Raw genomic sequence first — 22,154 nt, 5'->3', positions numbered from 1 at the left:
TTTAACATTTAAAAACCAGCTTTCATATGTACAAAGCATCTAGGACCATTAGCATTCCTGACAGAAAAAGGTGATCACTCTGAAAGGGAACATCACACACAAAATCACAACAAACGACTGTTAAAAGCAGACATCTGTCTCCACTTAATGCACACTAAGTCTGCAGAAAACAAGGTTATGCTGAGCTTCTGCACTACTACAGTTAGGCAAGGTGACTCCCAGCTGCACCTTCTGAATAACCATTTCACTTCCCAAAAGTTATTTGGCCAAGCAAGGATACCCTGATTATCACCCAACACACAAACCCAGTACTGCTTCACCCTGGATAACGTAAAGTTTGCTTTGTTTCACAAAATTTACCCAAAGATAACTCTACTTTTCCAAACAGAGCTGTTTCAGAAGGAATGGGAGCAGGAAAATGTGCTTCTTTTGGCACCTTTCTTTCCCTTCCAGATGCAGTACCATTGCATTTTAAATCTACATAGCAGTTTAAGGCTGTAACATTAAGCAACTCCACACAAAGAGAAACAATACATTACTATCACAATTAATTCAACCTCCATCAGAACTGGCTTTCTGCAAGCTAGCAAAAATAGTTCATTCACATCTGGAGTTTTTTCCCCTGGAAAAAAAGCTGAAAAATCTGTAATGTTGATATTTTTCTAGGCAAAACGATTTATTATCTCCACTTATAAAATAGTAATATCTAATTTACATTCTACTCATAAGGAAAGACAAATTAATGTCTAGCCTCAGGAACTGGTGAAAATAATGTTCATAATTTAGAAGATTTGAAAAAGAGAAATAGCTGAAATGTAAGGATAGAGATCAAATAAGGAAAATAAGGGGAAAGAAACTCCTGGTTGTTTAAAGAACCAAGGTAAGCATCCGGGCACTGAATAGACTCCTAGTCCAACACAAGCCATGAAAGTCATGTCCTAATTTTATTTCTTTCCTAGTAATAATTTTAACAGGAAAATTAATAAATAAAGATATGTTAATCATATAAAGAAGAGTTATCAATTTTTTTTTCCACTATTAGGGTGATATATGTATCTATCCATGAGGAACTGCACAATATCCTAACAGCCTCGAGAAGTAGCATTTTTGTTATCAAAACTTTTCTTTACCTGGTTCTTTCCTTTTTCTCAACTTCTAAGGATTTGCATCCTAATGGCAAAGATATAAATTACGACAGAAGTAGATTTTGTGGAACTTAAAAAAGGGCATGGTGGGTTCCAGAAAAAAATAGCTTTTTTCTTCACTTCTATTTCTTCTACCAAAACTTTTCTGTAATTAAAAATTAAAATCTCCTCTTGTCTTATGACAGGACTCTTTGTTCCACCCTAGCAAAAAGAAACGCATGAAGCTTTGAGGTAACTGAAATTCAGATTAAAGCTAACTCCTCCATGAAGACTACATTCATAACTATGAAGAAAGGCAACTAATTATTGCAGAGCAATAATTATCTACAGTGGAAATTATCTAGAGCAATCCTACCAAGAATTATTTAGTTCTGGAAAATTTGACACATGATATGCTTCTGCCAATTGACTGTTGTCACATGTTATGAAGTAAACCACAAAAAAAAATTCAGCATACAAGGGGAGGGAAACAGGAAAGAAACACAAGACCAGGAAAGACAGAAATATTGGTCAAATCTTCCTGCCGTGGTAGCAAAAGCAAGTCAAGTATTTACTATTTTCAGCTGTACTGATGTGCACATTTATCAGGCCAAGACACTGGGGTTAGAGATGTACAGGTACAGAGCACAGACCTTGCACACACCGCATGTTCTGATGAGGCAGAGATGGGAACAGCCAGTCAGCAAAAACAACATGGTCATCTAGACCTTGAAGTCTTTTCGTGCCTCTGATGATAATGCTAGCAATTTACTCCTGCTGAAGTGCATTCTAATGACACACCCTCCTCGGATGGAGAGAGAAAGAAACTCAGATATGGTTTTAAAAGGCTCACACAAGGAGGGAAAATGTCTTTGAAGGAAAGAAAAAAGGAAGAAACATGTATTGAGAAAGAAACTAGGCACTTGGGAAGGAGAATTTGTACTCACTGCAGATTTGCCCTTTCAAACAAGTGTGGTATCCATTAAACTCATTCCTCTTTTAAACAACTCTTCCTTTTAATTACAGGTCAAATTATGTGGAAAAGGGATGACCCTTCAGGAGAGAAAAACGTGAACAAAATTCCTCCCTCTCCAACTGTCACACTAATCAATGCTGAAAGGCTTAAAAGCCTTAAAAATGTCTTACTAATTCCTCCATTTCCAGATAGCTCACAATGAAAAACAGAAAACAGAGTCTAATGTACAGGAACACAGTTAACAAGGCAGAAAGGCTACTGTAACATTAACTAATAACTCCCATTTCAATATAATTTATACCTAGTCCATTATATACGCACTTGAGCAGTCTTAAGCTTGTCTTAACTACTCTCATAAAGTGTCATGGAACAATGATAATAATATCCAATCTCAATCATGTGCTTTTCCATGACTGGGATCTTTTATTTTGGTACTTTGGGGTCAAGCTCCTTATCTGCCCTTACAGAAAAATGGGAGATGCAATATCCTTAAGCAAATAAAATTACACCTCTGAAAGTGTTTGAACACTTACCTGTTTTTTCTTAGGCTGCTTCATCTTTGAGACCCTTGAAGAAACAGGACTAGTAAGAGGCTGCTCCCATTTTGCTTCTCAACAGGCAAATAACTTAAATATGATGTAGCATATGTAGCAAAGGATATTAACATCTCAAACAATGCTTTCACATAGTTTGAAGTTTTCTCCTCCCTCCAACCACTGTCAGCAACAGACAAGTCAAAACCCATCTCTCCCTTCTAAAGTTTTCAGTAATTCTTATTTTMCTCTCCCTATTCGATTCTTCTCTTCACTCTTCATTCTTTACTTCAGAAGTGAGGGTAACCATGGCCAAAAACAATACTTCAATAAATTCCTCTCCCCAGATTGAGGATTCTTTCTTCCTCTCATACCTACTTTCAGTTGCTACAACAAAGAGTCAAAGGAAACATACACTCTGAAAATCAAAAAATAGCTATCTCTAACCTTTTGGGGTCCTGAATTAAGTCCCAGCTGAAATATCAAAAGTTCTGTAGCAGTATAGCTGGTTTATGAATAGCATTAGTAAGCAGAGCCCCTGAATGCCATGGGATCTTCCTCTGATACCCATAAGCATTTAGAGTGCTCTGAAGCCTTACTGAAAAAAACCCCAAAATTTCTGAAATGTGTCAAATATGTTCTTTAACATTTTTTTTCTTTTTCATTTGAATTAAAATTTAGTTACCAAGTCAGAAAAATTAGAACACCAGCAACTGAAATATTTTTTCAAGTTTCGATTTAACAGTGAGTAAGCTAAACAAATTTGCAACTTTTTTGAGAATAGTGATTTTCAGCTGCCTCCAAATAATTGCACACCAACAACCAACTTTTATAACATTGCCACTGAATGTTTTTAGGTTTTGGAAAGCAAGAGTAATACATATCCTGCTAGTCACAATACATACATTTGTTTAATGGCTGTTACTCAAAAATAAGCTCAGTGGACTAACTGCTGCCTACAAGCAAGCTGGCTAACTACTCTGCATTAATTTTTCATTTGGAGGTAGTTAAAATGAGGTTTATATTAAGCTACTTCATACAAAGGCACTTAGGCACTTTGTTGTAAAACTATACACACTCAAATCACCTCTGCACACCCAAATTCAAATACTAAAATGACTGAAAGTGTGAGCATACATTGCTTTGTTAGGCATTGCTCAGAAACGGTATAAACTTGTTTGCTTAACGTCCTGCATTATTAAAGCTATGCTATTTCTATATTATTATTATTATTATTATTACTTCCACACCCTTGCTCATTATATGTATCTCTTGAGACCATTTTGACATGGAGATACACCTTTAGTCTCTCCACAGGGAGATATCAGAAGGAAGTGCTAAATATTTGCTAGGTTTATACCTACTTTCAGGTGATTTTACATTCATACATCAGTATGTATAGCTGTTGATAGCAATTTTGTAATCAGGGCTCAATTCAGAAGGTTAGTCGTATTTCAGAAAAATATTACCTGTTCATGTAACTCTTCAACATAAAGATGTATTCCCAACCTTGATAGAAAAAGTGCTCATTATAAAGTAATAACCACAGGAATGATAGGTAGCCTAATGACAAACACTATCTAAAGCAAATAATAAAGAGTTGTAGTAAGAGCTTTCATTTTCATTGGGGAAGAAAGTCATTTGAAGGTTCTCTCTATACTCACTTTAATTGATACAGCAAGGATAATATGCTGTCCATTTATCACAAACTGATTTAAGTCTTCCTAACATTCCCAACTTAAATGAAATAATTCTATATGAGACAAAGGGTTTACACACATGACAAACTCAACAAGTCAATATTTTTGCAAGAACCCTTTTAAAGCAAAATAATGAAAACTTAAAATTTTTGACTGCAAAAGAAAGAAAAAAAGACAGCAAAACCAAAYAAATAAAAAAGCTTTTCATTTTCCAACAAACTTAATCTATGCCACACCATATATTGCAAGGTATACAAGAAAAAGAATCTACAGTACCCGCAAGCTTAGCTGTCATTAGAATTAAAGAAGATGCAAAATTAACATTTGGCCCCATCTGGTCTTTTCCTGCAGTCTAAAAAAAGAGAAGAACATTAACATCCCAGACCTACAGTTAGCAGTCAAAGAACTTTTACGCTCTTTTTTTTACGTAAAAATTCACCATGTGCATACATATGAACAYGCTACAAAAAACCTGCTCCTCCTGAAAACAGCCAATTTTTTGCCCTGCTCTTTTGTGCCCAAATAAATCTAAAACACATAGCATTGGCTTTAAAAATCCAGCTATGAAGAATTAAAACACTGTTGCTATGATTTTTTACATCAGTTAGAATATCTTTCTAATGCTTGTTGCATATATATAAGCATTTTATTTTCCTGTTTCCCCTGGAGAAGCACTCAGATTTCTTTGTTCCATTAGTTATCTAATAAAGCAACACAAAAATAAACACAAGACACAAAGATATTGAAAACATTGTAGTAGACCAATAAAAACAAACAGAAAAATATATGAACACATAAAGTATATGAAATTACTCCTTAAAACCAGAAAGCAAATACTAAGTATATTTACTTTGTCCCTTTAAATAGACTATGTATGCTAAAGAATTATTCACCAAGCAACCAAATCCAAATGCTAACCTAATAACAAGAAAATTTAATTATGTGCAGCAAGTTGCTTCCTCTTTGCTTAGTCATTTGGGTTTGTTTGGGACTTTTAAAAATACAAGCTAAGAATCACATCTGTCTCTACATATGATCAATCACCAAAAGCCATCAAGAAATGTGATACCTATTGTGAAACCACATCGCAGGATCACACTTTCGTTCCAAATCAGTGATATGGGGCAGCAAGGTACTGACAGAAACAACTGAAAAACACACTGACTACAAATAAATTTTATTACTGTAAAACAACTGTAAGGATTGGAAGTGCCTAACAGCACTCATGCACAGCAGCACACCACACATTCATTTTTCATCCAAAAGTTTTCATCACATATTTTACAGGAATTTTTTTTCAATAGTCTGATAAAGTACATMATTTTCATTCCTAGGTCAGAGTTCCACCTCGAATTCACTACAACCCATGAGAACCTGTCACATACAAATATCACTTCTGGGGATTTTTTTTCACCCCATATAGTGTTGTGTAACACTCAATACTACAAGTCTATGAGCATGAAACTAACTTTCCATACCAAGTTTCTCAAATAAATGCAACTATGCTTCCTACAAAAAAAAAGCCTTAATGAAGACAATTTCCCTGTTTACAGTTTCAAACATTTCAGTGAAAATCATCAGATCTGCTGAAAGTAATTAATTTTACATCAAAAAATCCACATTTTGTAAGAAAACTTTAACAAAATCCCACTGGATAAGGCTATTTTCAATCTAAAAATGGATTCCTTACTACATTAATTCAATTTAAAAGCCACATTCATCTTCTGCTGAATTCATCAATAGTACTACAGAACCTGAAATAATTTTTTATCAAGACAAAATTTTCCCATGATACTCAAAAAACATACAAATCTAGTTCAGAATAGTGCCTCTAGAGTAGCAGCTCTAGCTGAATACAAGCATAAACTATGGAAATTGGCTGCTAAAAGACACCTGGCCCATAGTTCATGATATTCAAGTTACATTTCATACAGTAAGTGCTCTCCAGGATATAAAAATTTGAGGTCATGCTCTTGATTGCTGCTGTTCTTGATTAGTTATTGTTTATTCTTCAGTAAGTTACTATGAAAGACCTACAACAAAAATACATCTGCAAAAGCACAAGTAAGTTTACAAGTAAGGCAAATTTCTACAATTCATGTACTGTAAGCCAGGGTTCAAAATAAACTGTTGATTTGTGTGTTACAGAAATGTTTTACTTTAAAAGAGCTAAACCACAGGAAAAGGTGAGTGGCTTGTGTCCTGACATAAAGGAAATACAGAATTTTGAAGATCCAAAGAGTACACTAAAGAGATGAGATACATAGCTGAAGTTGCAGAAACTGAGTGCCATCTTAAATTTGAACACAATCTTACTTTTAGCTTTACTGCTTAACATAAAATCTGGAAACATGTCCAAATAAGGTAAACTATGTTAACTACTGAAAAGATCTTGAGTTTCCTAACGTATGTATGTATGTTTCTTGAGTAAAGTTTTGAATATTGAAAAGAATAGTGTATGTCCAGGATAGTTAATCTAGAATATAATCTAGAATTAATAATAAAGTAGAATTAATCTGCATGTTTTTACACACCCAATCTGATATTAACTGGCACCAATATTATTTTCTCATGCGCAGCAGATCCCTCCACAAATTCTATGCTGTGGATACTTATACTGCATTAGTAATGAGAAACTTAATTTAAAATAAGTTTCCAAGTTTCARTGGTCAAAAAACCCCAGTAGTTTTAACATCTTCTTTAAAAAAAGAAGCAAAAATTTTCAGACATTACGGTAGTTTGACAGTTTATCATATTTCCTTTTTTTGTGCATGAAATGTGAATTAGGCGGTCAAAACAACTGGTGCTACAATTAATCTTTCCACAGTAGCAGTAACTTTCTGAAATGTCAAAGTAATCTTTTTGTATCAAACCCACTAATAAGGTATTACCTATGCCAAAAGCAAACAATTCAACAATTTTATCTATTAAAAAAAAAACCCCATACTATCAGAATGAATAGCACAAAAAGAAACAGGCCAGATAGTAACAATCTTTAACACAAGTTAATAATCCTACCTAATGGAAACACAGCAAGTGATTTCAAAGGAAGCCTGCTCACAGGGCTTACATCAGCCACAGGCCTAAACACTTTGCTGGACAGAACATGGATCATTGAAGATATGAGAAATTCAAAATTATATTCAAATTATATTCAAATACAGAAATCAATCCCTGTAATGATTAACTAGGATGACTACACTGTCATTTTACTTCAGCTTAGAAACCCAGTACAAGAACCTCTCTAACACTGATACCAACCTATCAAAGTATTAGTCAGTGGTACTGGACTAAAACTGAATCTTTATAGTTAAATGCTATATTAAAATATCAGTATAACTGACCATTTCATTGTTGATATTTAAGGATGCACTAAATGTGTTCAAACATTAACGATTGTTGTGAAAAGTAAGACTTGGCACTCAGTTTTATTTTTAGCACATAACTAAGAGATTTAGGGAAACAAGCAAKCTATTTTTAGTGCAGCAAAATACAGACTCCTAGAAATTAACTAGGAATCTCATCTAGTAAAAGAATCTGATAAATTCCACTTCTCCAAATAAACACATATTGTAGGCCGCTTATACAGGGTAACTGAACATCCATGAAATAAGCACTCCGGGTACTCAAATGTGTTCAGATGAGTATTTTCTCATAAATTGTGCTGTTCCATTCTCAGAAGAAATAATGAAATAATACTCATGTGATGATCAAAAGGTGACTTTTCTTTAAAAACCCTCTAAAGTTTTCTTAAACTTTCTCCCTAGTGTGCTGATTTAATTGCTGTGTGCAAGAAACTAAACAGAAAGAAACAACGTAAATTGAGCAATTACAATGAACAAGATTAAAAAAAACAGTAAATCAAAGGACAATATGGAGTATTTTTTCACATTTGTGTCATTTTTTAACTTTAAAGCAAAGGTTATGAGAGTAGTGTAACAGTACCCTAATAATTAAGGGAAAGCAATTTTTCTCAGATCACTAATACACAGTATTTGAAGAAGATTTTGGGATTCTTCCCTGTCCCACAAATCTACTTGGCAGCACAGATATCAACCAGTCATTATAAATACCTGTTCTTAACACCTCAAGGCAAAAAACACTCAGAACAGCAATACACAGCTAAATAACAGTGTCAAGTCCTTAACAAATTTTACACTGTTGGAGTGAAGCCCTTATCCTCCTTCTAATTCCCTGTAACTCAATTATTTCTTAAACCCTTTTTCCAGTGAACAACCTACACTTTTTAAGGACATTTTCCCTGCCAAACTGTTCTGGTTTATAATACAAATTAGGTACATAATTTCTCACAAAYGAAAAAAAAGCAAACCCAAACCACAAAAATACAAAACTACCTGTATTTTGAAAAGCAGAAGGCATTACCTAAGAGTCAAATTTCACAGAATACATGTACAAATAAAACAGATTCTTGTTACAGGTAGTTAAGATTAAGCAAACACACCACACACTCAAATCCTTCTTTAAGAACCTAAAACTTGACTGAGGAAACCAGGAAGACTTCCYGATTAATACAGTCTGCTTGTCAAAAAGGACAAAAATAGTCCAACTCTGAATGTTCACTTAAAGCTTAAATCTCAAATAGAATTACAAGAAATTCTTCAAAATTCATTACCTAAGTGATGATAAGATGTGGAATTCTGATCTGAATTGACACTYCAGTTTTTTAGATAAGTAGTTTTATTTCTGATACAATGCAGCTGTACTGCCCAGCTTTCCACTAACCTAGGTAGAGGCAGGGCAGGGAGTTTACAGGCTCACTAACTCTACCCCCTGCCCAAGGATGGCGCTGTTGACCTTTAGTTTCAGAGTTTATAATCTCATGCATTTAATTGTTTAAACCAGAAGTAATCTTGATTATTTGGATCCAGGCTGAAAAAGGAAGAAGTTCTTTCTTCACCCATTTTTCCAGTTCTCTCATACCAAATACATAAAAATAAAATAGTATAGAAAGGGCAGAAAATCACTTGTTCTTGCCTGGAGACTCGAAGCAACGCTAACAATTGAGATGTCTCTGGGTCTGACCAGGGACTTGAACCTGGTGTCAACGTTGAATAGATGGACACTTATCGCAGTGACCAGCATCAAAGAAAACTCTACGTGGAGGAAGTACATGCTGTGAATCCTTACAGCTGACATAGCAACAATAAAATGTTGACTTTCATTTCGTCCAGCCCTCATGTCTACTTTTCTTATAATTGTCATAGAAGGAAAATGATGTAAAATATTTTCATTTTAGTGGAAACATTTAAACATAAGCAACCCATTCATTGTGTTGCCTAGTCAAGGAGGGAAATAACAAATAGCTTAGTAGATTTCTGAATAAAGATGAAAAAAATACACAAAAAGAAATATTAAGTGATCCAGTAACATCGTAAGAAAATAAATCTGAGACAGGTGTAACAGAACTTCACTTAGGATGAGCAAAGTAAGTGGTATATACAATAATATGAACAGAGATTAATTTTACAGTCTAAATTTAGTTATAATTAGACAATGGTATATCTTACCTAAACTAGGCTTCGACTTGCTCTGCCTACAGATTTTAACCTTACTTGTGACATCTAAGAATCAACAATGCCAGATGATCAATCTACTCTAGCACCAGGTGAAAGAAACTACTGTGTAAATCSATTCCGGTACTTTGCTTTGCCATAAACTCTATTACTTCCCACCGAATTAAGCCACACTACAGATGCTTTAATATCTCTGACAAAATAGGTTACTCAGCTTTAGTCGTTAACAGTATTATTATCTTTATAAATCGTCTTTCTGATACAAGATCTTGCCGCAGAAATATAATTGTGCTATCCACTGAGCAGCTATTTTAATGCTTGTCTGATTTTATTTTTTTATACTTCATAATTGTCACCCTGCAATTTATTTGACTTTCTGTACTGTTTTTCACAGTGCAACATGTGATTCAGCTAAAGAGGAAAGCACAATGATCATACAATATGTAACTGACTGTAGGAGCCTGGCATGTAAAAGCAGCACAGAGACACCTACCTACAACTCCATGAAGCAATGCAGCAAATGAATCAGACACAGGCTTTAAATACACAAGTCCTTGAAGATGAATTAGCCAAAATTAAATACTTTTATTCAGGTCAGTGAAACTGAAAGATTGTTTTCTACCTGCACCTCACTAATGGCTGAAGAGGTGAGGCGGGGAAAAGAGACTCAGAATAAATAACACCAGGAAAGTAATTCACTGAAAAGGAAAATAAAATCACCAGTCAAATAWAGTAACTTAACAAAATAAAGAAACAATGTTTTCACTGTACTCTGTAAGTAGAAACAAACTTGGAATTCTCTCATACTTGATAAAGCAAGAAGAAAAAAAAAAAAATGGGGGGAAAAAGTCCCACACAACAATCTTGCTATTTATACTACTTTAGACCACTAGATGAGAAGAAAATTATTGGAAGGATGTCTTAGTTTCTTTTCYGGATCAAGTTTGCTTTCTTTCCATTTTTGAAATACATAAATATATCCAGAAGTCTGTTTTGTAGACTTAGTGATCAAATAATGATTTAAAATAAGCAGACTGGCATAATTCCACCTTTCGCAAACATCAGTGCATGTATCCTCAGTGACCTCGATTAGACAAGAGTCCCTGCAAGCCAGGTTCAGATCCAGTCTAATACAACATCATCCCAGAGAAATACACAGCGAAGGTTTGATAAAATAGGGAAAACAATCCCAAATCTTCAAGCAGAAAACTTTTCACTTCCTGCAAAACTATTTAACAATACACTATTTGAACAAATTGTTTTAACAATTCAGATATAGGGCTAGCTGACTACCCATCACTGATGCTTTTCAAATTTGAAATTATAATTAATTCAAAATTAAAAAGTATAATTAAGCAASTGAAAAATTAGTTTGTCAAATCTGAAAATACATCTAGTTCATTTTCAAGCTTTAATTTGTTTTATTGTAGTATAAATGAATGATGCACAATGACACATTTCAGCTGTACAAATACTGTGGAAAATGTTACAGCTATAGAAATTTTACCTTCAACTAGTACTTTTTTCAGTAATAAAAATATTTTTCTGATATAACTAAGCAAGAGTAGGAACTATGTATGCGGGAATTAAGCATGTGTAAATTACTAATCTTTATCTGCATTAGAATAAAAAGCATAAATATCAGTTGAAAAAGCAGCACTATATAGATACCACTAATAATGAAGAGTTCATCTRATTAGTAATGTTTGACGGGAACCTACAGTATTTTAGGGAAAAGATTTCCTAAAAAATCTTGGTATTGAATWGTCCAGCCACACTCAAACTGGGCTGGAAAGCCACAGCCCAACTGTAAAAAAAATTCAAGATCCCCTTCCTTTCCAATGAAAGGAATGTCTKTTTGACAAGAAAGATCTTTTCAAAACCTAAACTACATAAGATGCTATCACATTTTACAACCAGRTAAGCACTGTTAGAATCAAACATCAGCTTTGCTTCACAGAGTAATTTCTCATATTTTCTTATAGTATTATTTGTATAAATTCTCCCACCTTTCTTGAAGAAGCTGGAGCTCAAACATTTTCTTGACAATCTCTACATGTTTGTAGCAATACTTGCCTTGTTCTTGTGTGATATTTATAGGCATGCAAAAAGACAGGTAGTTCTTCCAGTCAGTGAACTGAAACTATTGCAGATAACTGCCTCACAAATCGGATATTAATTCAGAATTATTTTTTATTCTGCACACCACAAACATTGTTAAACTCAAGTCACTTTCAGTACACATTCAAAAATGATCTGCAATCAATGGGATACCCAATGGTAAGATAAAATTGCAGAAATGGTAAGGTTGGACCTATAAAATACTACTAATATTCTGTGGGGTATTTTGCTCCTCAGAATGAGGAATAGACAGCATAAAATCACTTYACATTTTTATTGATCTGAGCTACCAGTTAACATACATGTGTGCCCTCACGCACGCATGGCATCATTCATTAAGTGAAAAAAAAMMCAAACAAACCAAAATCCACAGAATAGCTCAACTGTTTCATGTGCTGAACATCATACACTCTACAATATTAGTACTTTGGAACCTTCTGGGGGAAAAATGTTATTGTTTTCCAATGAGTTTTTTTACTCAAAAAGGTCTTCTATTTACAGCTGTGCTAAAATCCAAATTTAGAAAACTTGGAGGAAAAAAGTGATAGTTTCATACTCCCTAAGAAACTCTCATTTTTATACAAGAATGAATTAACAACAAAAAAATATAGGAATTGTAAACATTTATTATATGTAAAAAGTATGCMAAGACAGAAAGGTATGGTAGCATCTGTGCAAACCACAATTTTACCACTGTGCAGAACCCAGTTTATAAACACACATTCAGTCCTAGTGAAGAAATATTCTGAGGTTTTATGTCTATACCATTCAATCTGCAGTACAAATCTACACACTTAATTCTACTTCAGCATATGTGTCCCTCTCCATTTTCATGAGACTACACCCGCAGATCTCAGAGAGAAATCTCATGATTCATAGTCATGTTACACTTCACTTGGCTAGGATGTTACTTCAGTAACTAAAAGGAAGTTTTGGTCATATATCCCTGCATACTCTGAGAGGATGTCCAAATCTTCTTTTGAGGAGTCCATGAAGATCAGTGGATATCACAGGTGGAACCAGTTGCCTCTTTTTCTAACACAATTAAGTTTTTTCCTTAATTGTGTAAAGAAATTCTCTCCTCACATGCCCCAATACCAGAGCTTATCAAAACAGGACCTTGCAACTGCCTACCAAGAACTTCTGAGTAAAGTTAGATATATGAACTGTAAAATAAAATAAGCACAAATATTGAAAAAATTAACAGTTTAACAGTTTAGGAGAGAAATGCTACATTTAACAGTATTTAGAAAAATAGTTATGCGGTTAGTGTGCGTAAATCCAGTTCACATATGAAATACTATGCATTATTTGCAATACAYAGAGAAGAAATCTGAGAGCCCTTTGCTGGCTTTGGAAAGTAGGAGCTCTTCACATTCATGTTCTTTGCTCCTGGATATTGGAAACAAGATTGCCTACCTCACTGTTCGCATGCTTAAAGACTTGAACACCAGATTAAGACAACGAATATGCATCTTTTGTGATTTGCTAATGAAAATTCTGAAGCCATTTCTCTATCTTCCTTAAAATGTGAATTGGTTGCATTCCAACATCATTTGTGATTTTCCACATAAAAGCAATTGGCTTTTATTGACACTGCACACAAGAAAATTCTACGGAGACRGTACAACAGAAATCCTTTTAAACAGCAATTTAGCCTAAGAAAAATTAAGCACTCATCCCAATCATTGTCGTATTTGGGCCAAAGAAGGAAATSCTTCCAGATCAGATGAGTATAAATATAAATGGCATTTTTCCTTGTCCTTCTGCAAAACAGCATAAATCTGTTGCCTAGATCATGTGGGAATATTGCAGCTAATTAATTCCCTCACAGTGCAGGCCTTAGAGGTCAAACCTTAATCTGTGCCAGCAGCATACAAAGATTCCCAAAACCCGAACTGCTTTTGCCCAACTAGAATTTTTGGGTGTAATATCATCTGTCAGGATAAAAACAAATAATCCACTACATAGAGGAAGTATGTTGTCAAATCCAATGGTCGCCTCTGGCCCCAAACTTCACGAATACAAAGAGTTCTCAGAGCTTGACATTGACTTTCCAAATCTGACCAAAGCAGTTAACTTACCCTTTTGTAAAAGGCTTGAATGGCACTTTCTACAATGGATTCCTGACACTGCTGCTTTCCCTACCAACCAATTGATTCCACTTTTAAGAATCACTGGGTTTTCTCCTGAAGTGTTGTTGCAGTCGCCAACACAAGCCCTGCCAAATCCTCAAGCATRTGTGCATCATTAAATATAGATCCCCACACTCTTCATATTAATAACCTCCCTCTGTTTTAATGAATARCTGATAAAACACAGATTATTTTTTACACACAACAGTATATAATAAGGACTAAGTTCTATACTTCTAACTGCTGTACTACAGAGATTTAACAACTGGAATGAACTTCATCATCAATGCAARCTCAAAAATGTCAAAGGAGCTTGTTTTCAGCTGTATGCAGGGCCCAGTGTAAGTGCACTACATAAAATTGTTTGATGACTTCCTGACTTTTCTTTTGAGAGATACTGAGCAAGCTGCAAACTGACAGTCTCTTTTGAATGAATGATTTCATATCACATGAGAAAATAAAAAATTAGTTCATAAGAATTTTTTTGCAGCAAAATGCCAAGCACTGGATAGTCTGTTATAACAAAATGGTAAGATAATACTTTCTGGAAGTGGTAAAATACCAAAAAGTTTGGAAGATTTAAAACTTTTAAACCCATTCTCTTACTGTGTTCTGTTAAAGCAACCACTTGCAAAGATAGTAAGMGAGCAGTGAAATCACATCCTCATTGTAATATGAAAGCTTTCTCAAGGGTTATAATTTCATACTAGCTCTCCCTGTAAACTGTCCAAGGCTGCTACCTTGCACTGCACTACCTTTTTTAGGTACATCAATAATTCCTACATAAATTTCCCTACTRTAATCTATCAGCGTGAAATGGGAAAGCAATAGTGAAAAACTATTTAAAAAACCCACACAAATAGCTAAAGATTATTATATCAAATTACATAAGAATGCCCAGTGAAGCTCTGAACACTGATATTACTAGCCACTAACTTTTTCCTTTCAGAAATTAAATTTCAAGAAATATGAAAATTACAAGAACTTTCAATACAATCCACTATGCTAGCATTTACTAGCATTGCCTCCATAGTTTTTTACTCTAAAGCAAAAAGGCAGGATTTTTAGCATTAAGCATAGTGGGACTTACAGATGCAGAAAAAGAAGCTGTCTATGGTTACCAAGACATTAAAATATGTCAAGTAAAGACAAATAGGATAATAGAAAAAGAGCAAACAATAGGAGAAACACCACTGCAAAAACAGTATCAAAAATTTTAAAAAKGTCTACACTAGAAAAATTAACACAAAACAAATCTACAGCTATTTTACTGAAGTTCTTTTTCAGTACTGATAGAAAAATTATAGAAATGCACTGGTTAGAATAAAAGTTGCTTTGCACTTGAATCATGGGAGTTGCTCTAAGGCTAGGTACTGAAAAGGTAACAAACTATTCAAATAYTTTCTTGTTTCATTCAGCCTATCTTGAGGGGAAGGGAGGGGGGTAGGGCAGACACAGCAGAAGTCGTGACATAACATTGACATGACACAGAAATAACACTCGACTATTTCAACTCAGTCGAAGGAGTCACATTCAGAAACTGGCCGACATTTGCAAACATACTAATCCAAGCTATTATTTCTCTTTTCTGCAGATAGTTACATCAAACGCTTCAATTATTATGAATTAAAAGAAAAAGAGGAGATGGTAAAAAATAATTAATGGTGTCCATCTAAAAATATTCTAATTGTGCCCAATCCACTGTTTTCTGCATTATGCCACACCTTACAAAACCTCTTGGACATCTTCCCTTTCTGATTATAAAGCCAAGATAGCCTCTGCAGTTTCTTTTACTGTTAGCATCTATTTGTATATTACACAAAGCTATTTATACTTCACTATAAAAAGCACAGATGGCCAGAGTCAACCCCAATAAGATTTAATGGAAAGACAAGAGAAGACTGGGTATCCATAGCCACTAAATAACCTACAGCATATAAAATAAAGATTATTCTTCAGAGAAAGGAGATAAAGATAAGATGAAACAATGTTATCAGCTTTACTTTAGATTATRAGGGCAATCTAAGGAAAAGCACATTACCATTTACTTAACTTCTAAATGTTAGCTATATAAAGAGCTTGCAAGTTAATGCCTTCCAAGAGACATTTAAGAGTTCAATGTTAACAATAGTTTGACAYTAGTAGACTCTGCCTCCTCAGACAAAAAAATATTTGTCACTAGAAAACAGGCAGCAAAAACAGACCATAAGAAAAGTAATCATATGAAAGAAAAAAGRAATCTGTACTTGAGAATGAATTAAAAGCACATATAAAAATTAGAAGCCCTTGTCCATAATACAGACGAAAGRAAAAATTAAGATTTTCATTACTTATTCCCATTATAACTTGTCACATTCAAGTTTGAAACTATTAACAATTCAATAGCATCTTAAATTTCCTTAGTTAATACAAATTAATACAAATTCCTAACACTTTCCCATATTTTACAGTATAAAAGAGACTGGTCAAGTCCTTATTAGTTTCATTTCAAAGACAGTAATTACAGGTGAARGTACAAAATACTTATTCTTTCTGTCAGACCTCCTACGCTTCAAATTTTTTCCTCCATCATATTAATAAAACTCAGACAGATATTTTATTTATTAATAAAAATAAGTCACAGAAAAAAAGTGACTGATACTACTTTAGAAGTGCCAATAAGTTTCAGCTAACAGACTGGCACATGGAAAAGATTCAATGCCCATTTGCAAAAGATTCAATGCCCACCTGCAAAAATAACTTCACTTTATTACATGCTCTTGATTTAACTTAGGCCTTAAGCAACAAAGAAGCAGTTAATCTTTCATGTTTTGCAATTCCATTTTTTCCTTATGTCATGATCATGACATATGCACGTATGTCATAAAACAGCTGCCATACCCGCTAACAAAGTTTTTTACCCTGAACCATAAAARGTACAGGAGAAATAAGCCTATCAAACCTTTTTTCACAACTAATGAGTTAACATGAGTTAGAGGAAAGACAATGAGTGCAGCACTATCCAATCCTAAATATTGACTACCTCCAAAGCACATTTAGTATCCTYCATAAACTAGGAGGGCTTCTTGTCYAATGCAAAAGCTTTGTTGAACAAAAGTCATCCTCCTCTTCAAATAATGTTACTGGTACTCCACTCTGGAAGCATGAAAACCTTCCAAATATTTACATGATAATCCCACAATGAAGTGCAAAGAACTTCTAATGAATCCTTCTTTAAACAGCCTTTGGCTTGCTCAGTTGTACAAAGACGTAGTTGTGATGCACAGCTGGACAGAGATGTTCTGCTCAAGCAGTAATGCACAGTTGGTGTGAAGCTTCATTGAGGAGCAGTGTTTGTTTCTGAGTAGCCTTAAACCTCCAAAAYAGACAAGCGAATAATGAATGCTGGCTATTACTGAATTGATGTGGAGACCTGGTATTTGATTTACCTCCCTTCCAAACACAGAGGTTTGGTTCTCACTAATGCTGAAAAAAACACTCTTCAAAAACTTCTAAAAGGATCCTCYGGGAAGCCAACACTGAGGTGCCCAAACTTGTCACATCTTGACATGTGAAAGGCCATACAGTTGATGGCCAATGTGAGAACACTCCAAAGCAAAGCAGAGCAAAAAGATACTGCCAGTGCAAATTTCCTCTTCAGAGTTGACTGGTTTTATGGCCTGCTCAATTTTCTTCTACCTTCTTTACCTTAGATAACTGTATTAACATGGTGGGATGATAGTTAAGACTGTGGTTTGATCCAGCTGGTTACAATGATCACACAATCCTATTATTTCATAGCAATACTATGTCACAGTTGAGTTGTGGAGTCCATTTATCACCTTAAATTTGAAAATATAGGAATCACTAGAATTGTGACCTCTGAAAAGAAAAAGTCAAAATCACTAACAAGCAAGTTAGAACCCAAAAATCTCTTTTCAAGCAGCAAATAAAATTTACCATATAAAATACAGTTCACTTAATGAACACCAATGCACAAGTCACTGTTTACAAGTATCAGTTACTACAATGGTTTATTCTGTAGAAATATCTCATTAAACYTCATTGAATTTTAAAGAAATAAAAATTAAAATTTCTGAAAAGAAACGCTGAAACACTGTCAGATAGTGATACAACAGACTATTATGTTTGTATGCAATTTTGTCCAACTGACTGTGAAGAAGATATAAAAAGACAAAGTGATTATAAATGACAAAGCCATTGTGCTTTTGCTTTAGGATTAAAACATYACAACTGTTTGGAAAGTAATCAGAAAAAGAATTCCTATATTACGTTTTTCTTTGCAGATTAAAAACATTGTGAGTAATGAAGGTTTTCTAGATAAGATTTAGGATGCTCAAAGTAGGAGAGTATAAATGTAATGCCATTTCTCAATCACAGTTTTCAAAAAGAATAATCTTCATTTCAATCAAACTGCAGCGTATATATATCTCAAATGTCTAGTGCAATCATCGTAGATAAAACCATTACCAGACAGCACTACCAATATAACAAAATATGAATGAAGAAGATACYCCTAACAGCATCTACTGAAAACATTCAATTCCCAAGCCTGAAATGAACAGAGGACACATTCCCACGGGCTAGACGCTCCCAGCATCCTGACACCACTGGCTGCTGAAGCAGCCTAACCAGGCAGCTTGGAAAACCTTAATAAACACATCAACCCAGAGACTTATTTTAGTGACAGATGTGAACAGTTGCAGCTATTCAGCAACTGCAGCAGCACTAAGACGGGTTAAAAACTCTTGTCCCTGCAGATGCTTCAGGCAAAAAGTAAATGTCCCCTTGTATTCAACCCAAAATGTTTGACTTGTACATACTACTTAAAGGAAGTTGATATTTGAAATATCCCATCTCCCCSATTTGTAAGATGGAAAGTCTCCTATTTAAAAAGAAGACCATTCTCAATTTTTGCAAAAGGAAAATATGTGGGAAGATAGATAGCCTCTAACATATCTGGTTTCCCACTAGTTACACATTAAGGCACAGTTCTTGCCTAGACCTATTTCACTATTTTCAAGAGATTTGTCAAAATGATCAAGACCTTTCAAAATAATTGAAGAGCCAGTTACAGTTCCGCCTGTTTAAAATCCCAAAAAGATCTTAGCTAATAATCTCACATAAATAACGCTTACTGACAAAACTGACATTTTAGAGGCTGTTAAGAGAGCTAGGTTTCGGGGCTGGTGTTTGACTTGATTTTTGGTATTTTATAAATAAAATGTCAGATCCTGGTTTATCAGGTTCTGTAAGGGTCCCTTACTGAATGTGTTTTTACTCAGTGTGGTCTAAAACTCTTAGGAAACTGAGCCAATGAGCCAGAAGTCAGGGTCATTATCTTTCACATTAATCAGTCCTGTCAGTTAAGTCTTAASTTAAGCCTTTAAATACTTCTTTTCACACTAGAATTCCATCTCACCCTTATATCTGCAGGGTACTTAAAGCCCGCAAAAATATCCCACTCTGACCACAGAATTAAATTACAAACACAGGCCTTGCATACCTTGATTTTAACTCTTCAAGACAGTTACCCTTACAAATGTTTCAATTGCTGCTGTCCGGTTCCTTAACAGGGGACCACATTTGAATCCCTAATTACATTACTAATCACAATTACAAAACCAAAAAAATTACTGTTACACAAGTAATTTTACTAATTATTTTAAAATGTAGGACATCAATAAATATCACATGGCGGAGAAGTTTTAAGAATGATTAACTGATAAGTGCTCTTACAAGATACTTTTCTAATGTACTCTTGTACAGGTAGATTAATGCATAATTTTGGGGGATTTTASAGTTACATGCTACGAATCACTGAAAACTACCCATGCTTTAAAGGGAGAGCCTTGTGAAGTATTAGGACCATTTATAAATATTCCAGTTTGAGTACCAATCAATAGGACATAAGCATCCTGCACAAGAAATAAAAGCATACTCTTCACTGAAGTACCAGCCTTTTAAAACTTACACAGTGTAAAAATAAGCCAGCATATTTGTAAATTGCCCCAGAAGAATCTGTATGCAGTACTTCCTCAAAGCAGTCGCTCTTAAAACCCTTGGGGACACCTACTTGTCACAGAATAAATTATCTGGCTAATATCCAATATTACAGTACATGTCAGTGGGCACCCAGGAGACAGGCATTAGAGAGCACTTAGCTTCCTCAGCCTTGCAGGGTAGTTCTCACATAAATGACTTTGCCCAATTATAAAACATAACTGATGTACTTATTTTGGAGTTTTCTAGCAGCAACCATTAATCCTAGAAAATTCCTATAGCAGCAGATGTTGCCTTTTTTTTTTTTTTCCAAAATCACAGGTCCAAGAGCACAGCACACTGAACTGCTGTTTATCCCATGAACCTAACTAAGCTCTTTTTGTTTTCAGGCTATTACTCAAGGCAAACAAAAATATATGACCACTGAATGAAAGTGTTCTCAAACACTAGAATTATGCTGCTTAATACCATCTATTGCAAAAATAAACTTTCCCACAACTCTAACAGTAGTTCTTTCCTAGTTGCTTAATATAAATAGCCAAGGTTGCATCTTACATGCAACACAGACATAAAGCTAGAAAATACATCACAAGTCACTCCAGATCTCAGAAAAGTAAGAGACATCTTGGAGACGTTTACTTCAGTTTGCTACAGCAAACAGCAGTCACCAGCAAGCTGCAGAACAAGAAGAAACCTGTTGCCTCTGAAGTTGCAAACCAAATCAATGCTTTATCCCAAAATCAAAGAAAGCCAGTAGGCGAAACAGTAAGGAAAACAAAATTATTTTGCATGGTTGGAATTCAGGATTTTAAAAGTGACACCAAGAGACGCAGGATACTGGCTGATCAAAGAAAATGTTTTCCACTGAAAGAAATGTGAAGAAGGACTTTTGAAWACTGGTCGTGTTTCACGCAACTTGCAGCAAAGACAGCCCGAACTGGGCGCACAGGCGAAGCACGCTGAGGACAGAGGCACCTTACAGCGGCAGGTTTCGTAACTGATGAGATTCGGGTCAGGCTGAAGCTGCTGCGCCCGGGCTCCAAGCACGGCGCTCCGGACCCCGCGCACTCGCCGCGCTGATCCCCGCACCCCCGACACCCACCCCTCCGCCGGGAGCGCTGCCCCCGCTCCCCCCGCCCGTCCTGCCGGCATTTGTGACAGCGCACGCCGAGACGCGGCGGTCCCGCTGCCAGGTGCCCGGGGACGGAGGGAGGGGGCTCTGCCTTGAGCGGCACTGGCGGMGCGGCGGCGGGGCGAGCCCCTGTCCCGGCCCGGGCCCCCACCGCATCTCTTCCCGCAGCCTCCAACGCTCCCGCAGCGGGGCGGGAAACGGGAGGAGAGWGGACAAACGCGGGTTCCCCCCCTCCACCGCCTGGCGATCCACAGGGCGGGAAGCGGCTCCCGCGGCCCGGCCCGCTGGGCCCCGAAGGTGCGGGTGGGCGCCCCACACGGCCCGGGGCTCGCAGGGCGCTCCTGGCCGCGCCGCGGCGGCAGCGCACCGGCAACCAACCGGCGGGACCTCCATCCTACTCGCCGAGGCGCCGCAGGGAATTAGCATAAGCATTAAAATCCGGGGAGAAGGGGGCAAGTTGAGGCTGCACCCCAGCCCCCGCTCCCCAAGGGATGCCCTCCACGAGCGGAACTAGCGGGAGCGGRCCGGGTGCCGCAGCCGGCTGTGGCAGGATGGAAGAGCTGAACTTACGTCTCGGAATTTGTTCCACTGCCCGACCTCCTTGTCGTACTGGGAGATGGTCGTGAGCCATTGTTTATCGTCCAGAAAATTGCCGCTGTCCGGTCTGCCCCCGGCCGCCGCCGCCGCCGGGCTGCACCAGGCTGCCGCACACACGCACACCAAAGCTGCCGCCGCCGCGAGCATCTGGGCGAGAGGAGACACGGGCAGGGGGGTTACCCACGGCGGAGCCGAGCCCCGGCCGGGGGCTGCCGGCGGGGGACGGGGCAGCCGCCCGCGGCGGGCCCCCTCGCCCTCAGGTGGGCGGCGAGGGGGCAGAGGGAAGGGGAGGCTGCCCA

General features: G+C 36.5%; 1 protein-coding gene across 6 annotated transcripts in view; it reads right to left on the bottom strand.

Annotated features, from left to right (window-relative positions):
• SPOCK3 (SPARC (osteonectin), cwcv and kazal like domains proteoglycan 3) overlaps positions 1–22,154 on the bottom strand; it is a 327,128-nt gene that overhangs the window by 27,112 nt on the left and 277,862 nt on the right. For all 6 annotated transcript variants that reach the window (XM_057378291.1, XM_057378290.1, XM_057378292.1 and 3 more), the window contains one exon: positions 21,829–22,002. In XM_057378291.1, the coding sequence (XP_057234274.1) occupies positions 21,829–22,002 (174 nt within the window). The remainder of the gene's footprint in view (positions 1–21,828; positions 22,003–22,154) is intronic.

The sequence above is a fragment of the Malurus melanocephalus genome, unplaced genomic scaffold, assembly GCF_030028575.1.
Source record: "Malurus melanocephalus ecotype Western Australia unplaced genomic scaffold, MMel_1.1 scaffold_352, whole genome shotgun sequence".
NCBI lineage: Eukaryota > Metazoa > Chordata > Aves > Passeriformes > Maluridae > Malurus > Malurus melanocephalus.
The sequence above is the reverse complement of the archived record's forward strand: the minus strand, read 5'-3'. Positions and strand labels throughout refer to the sequence as shown.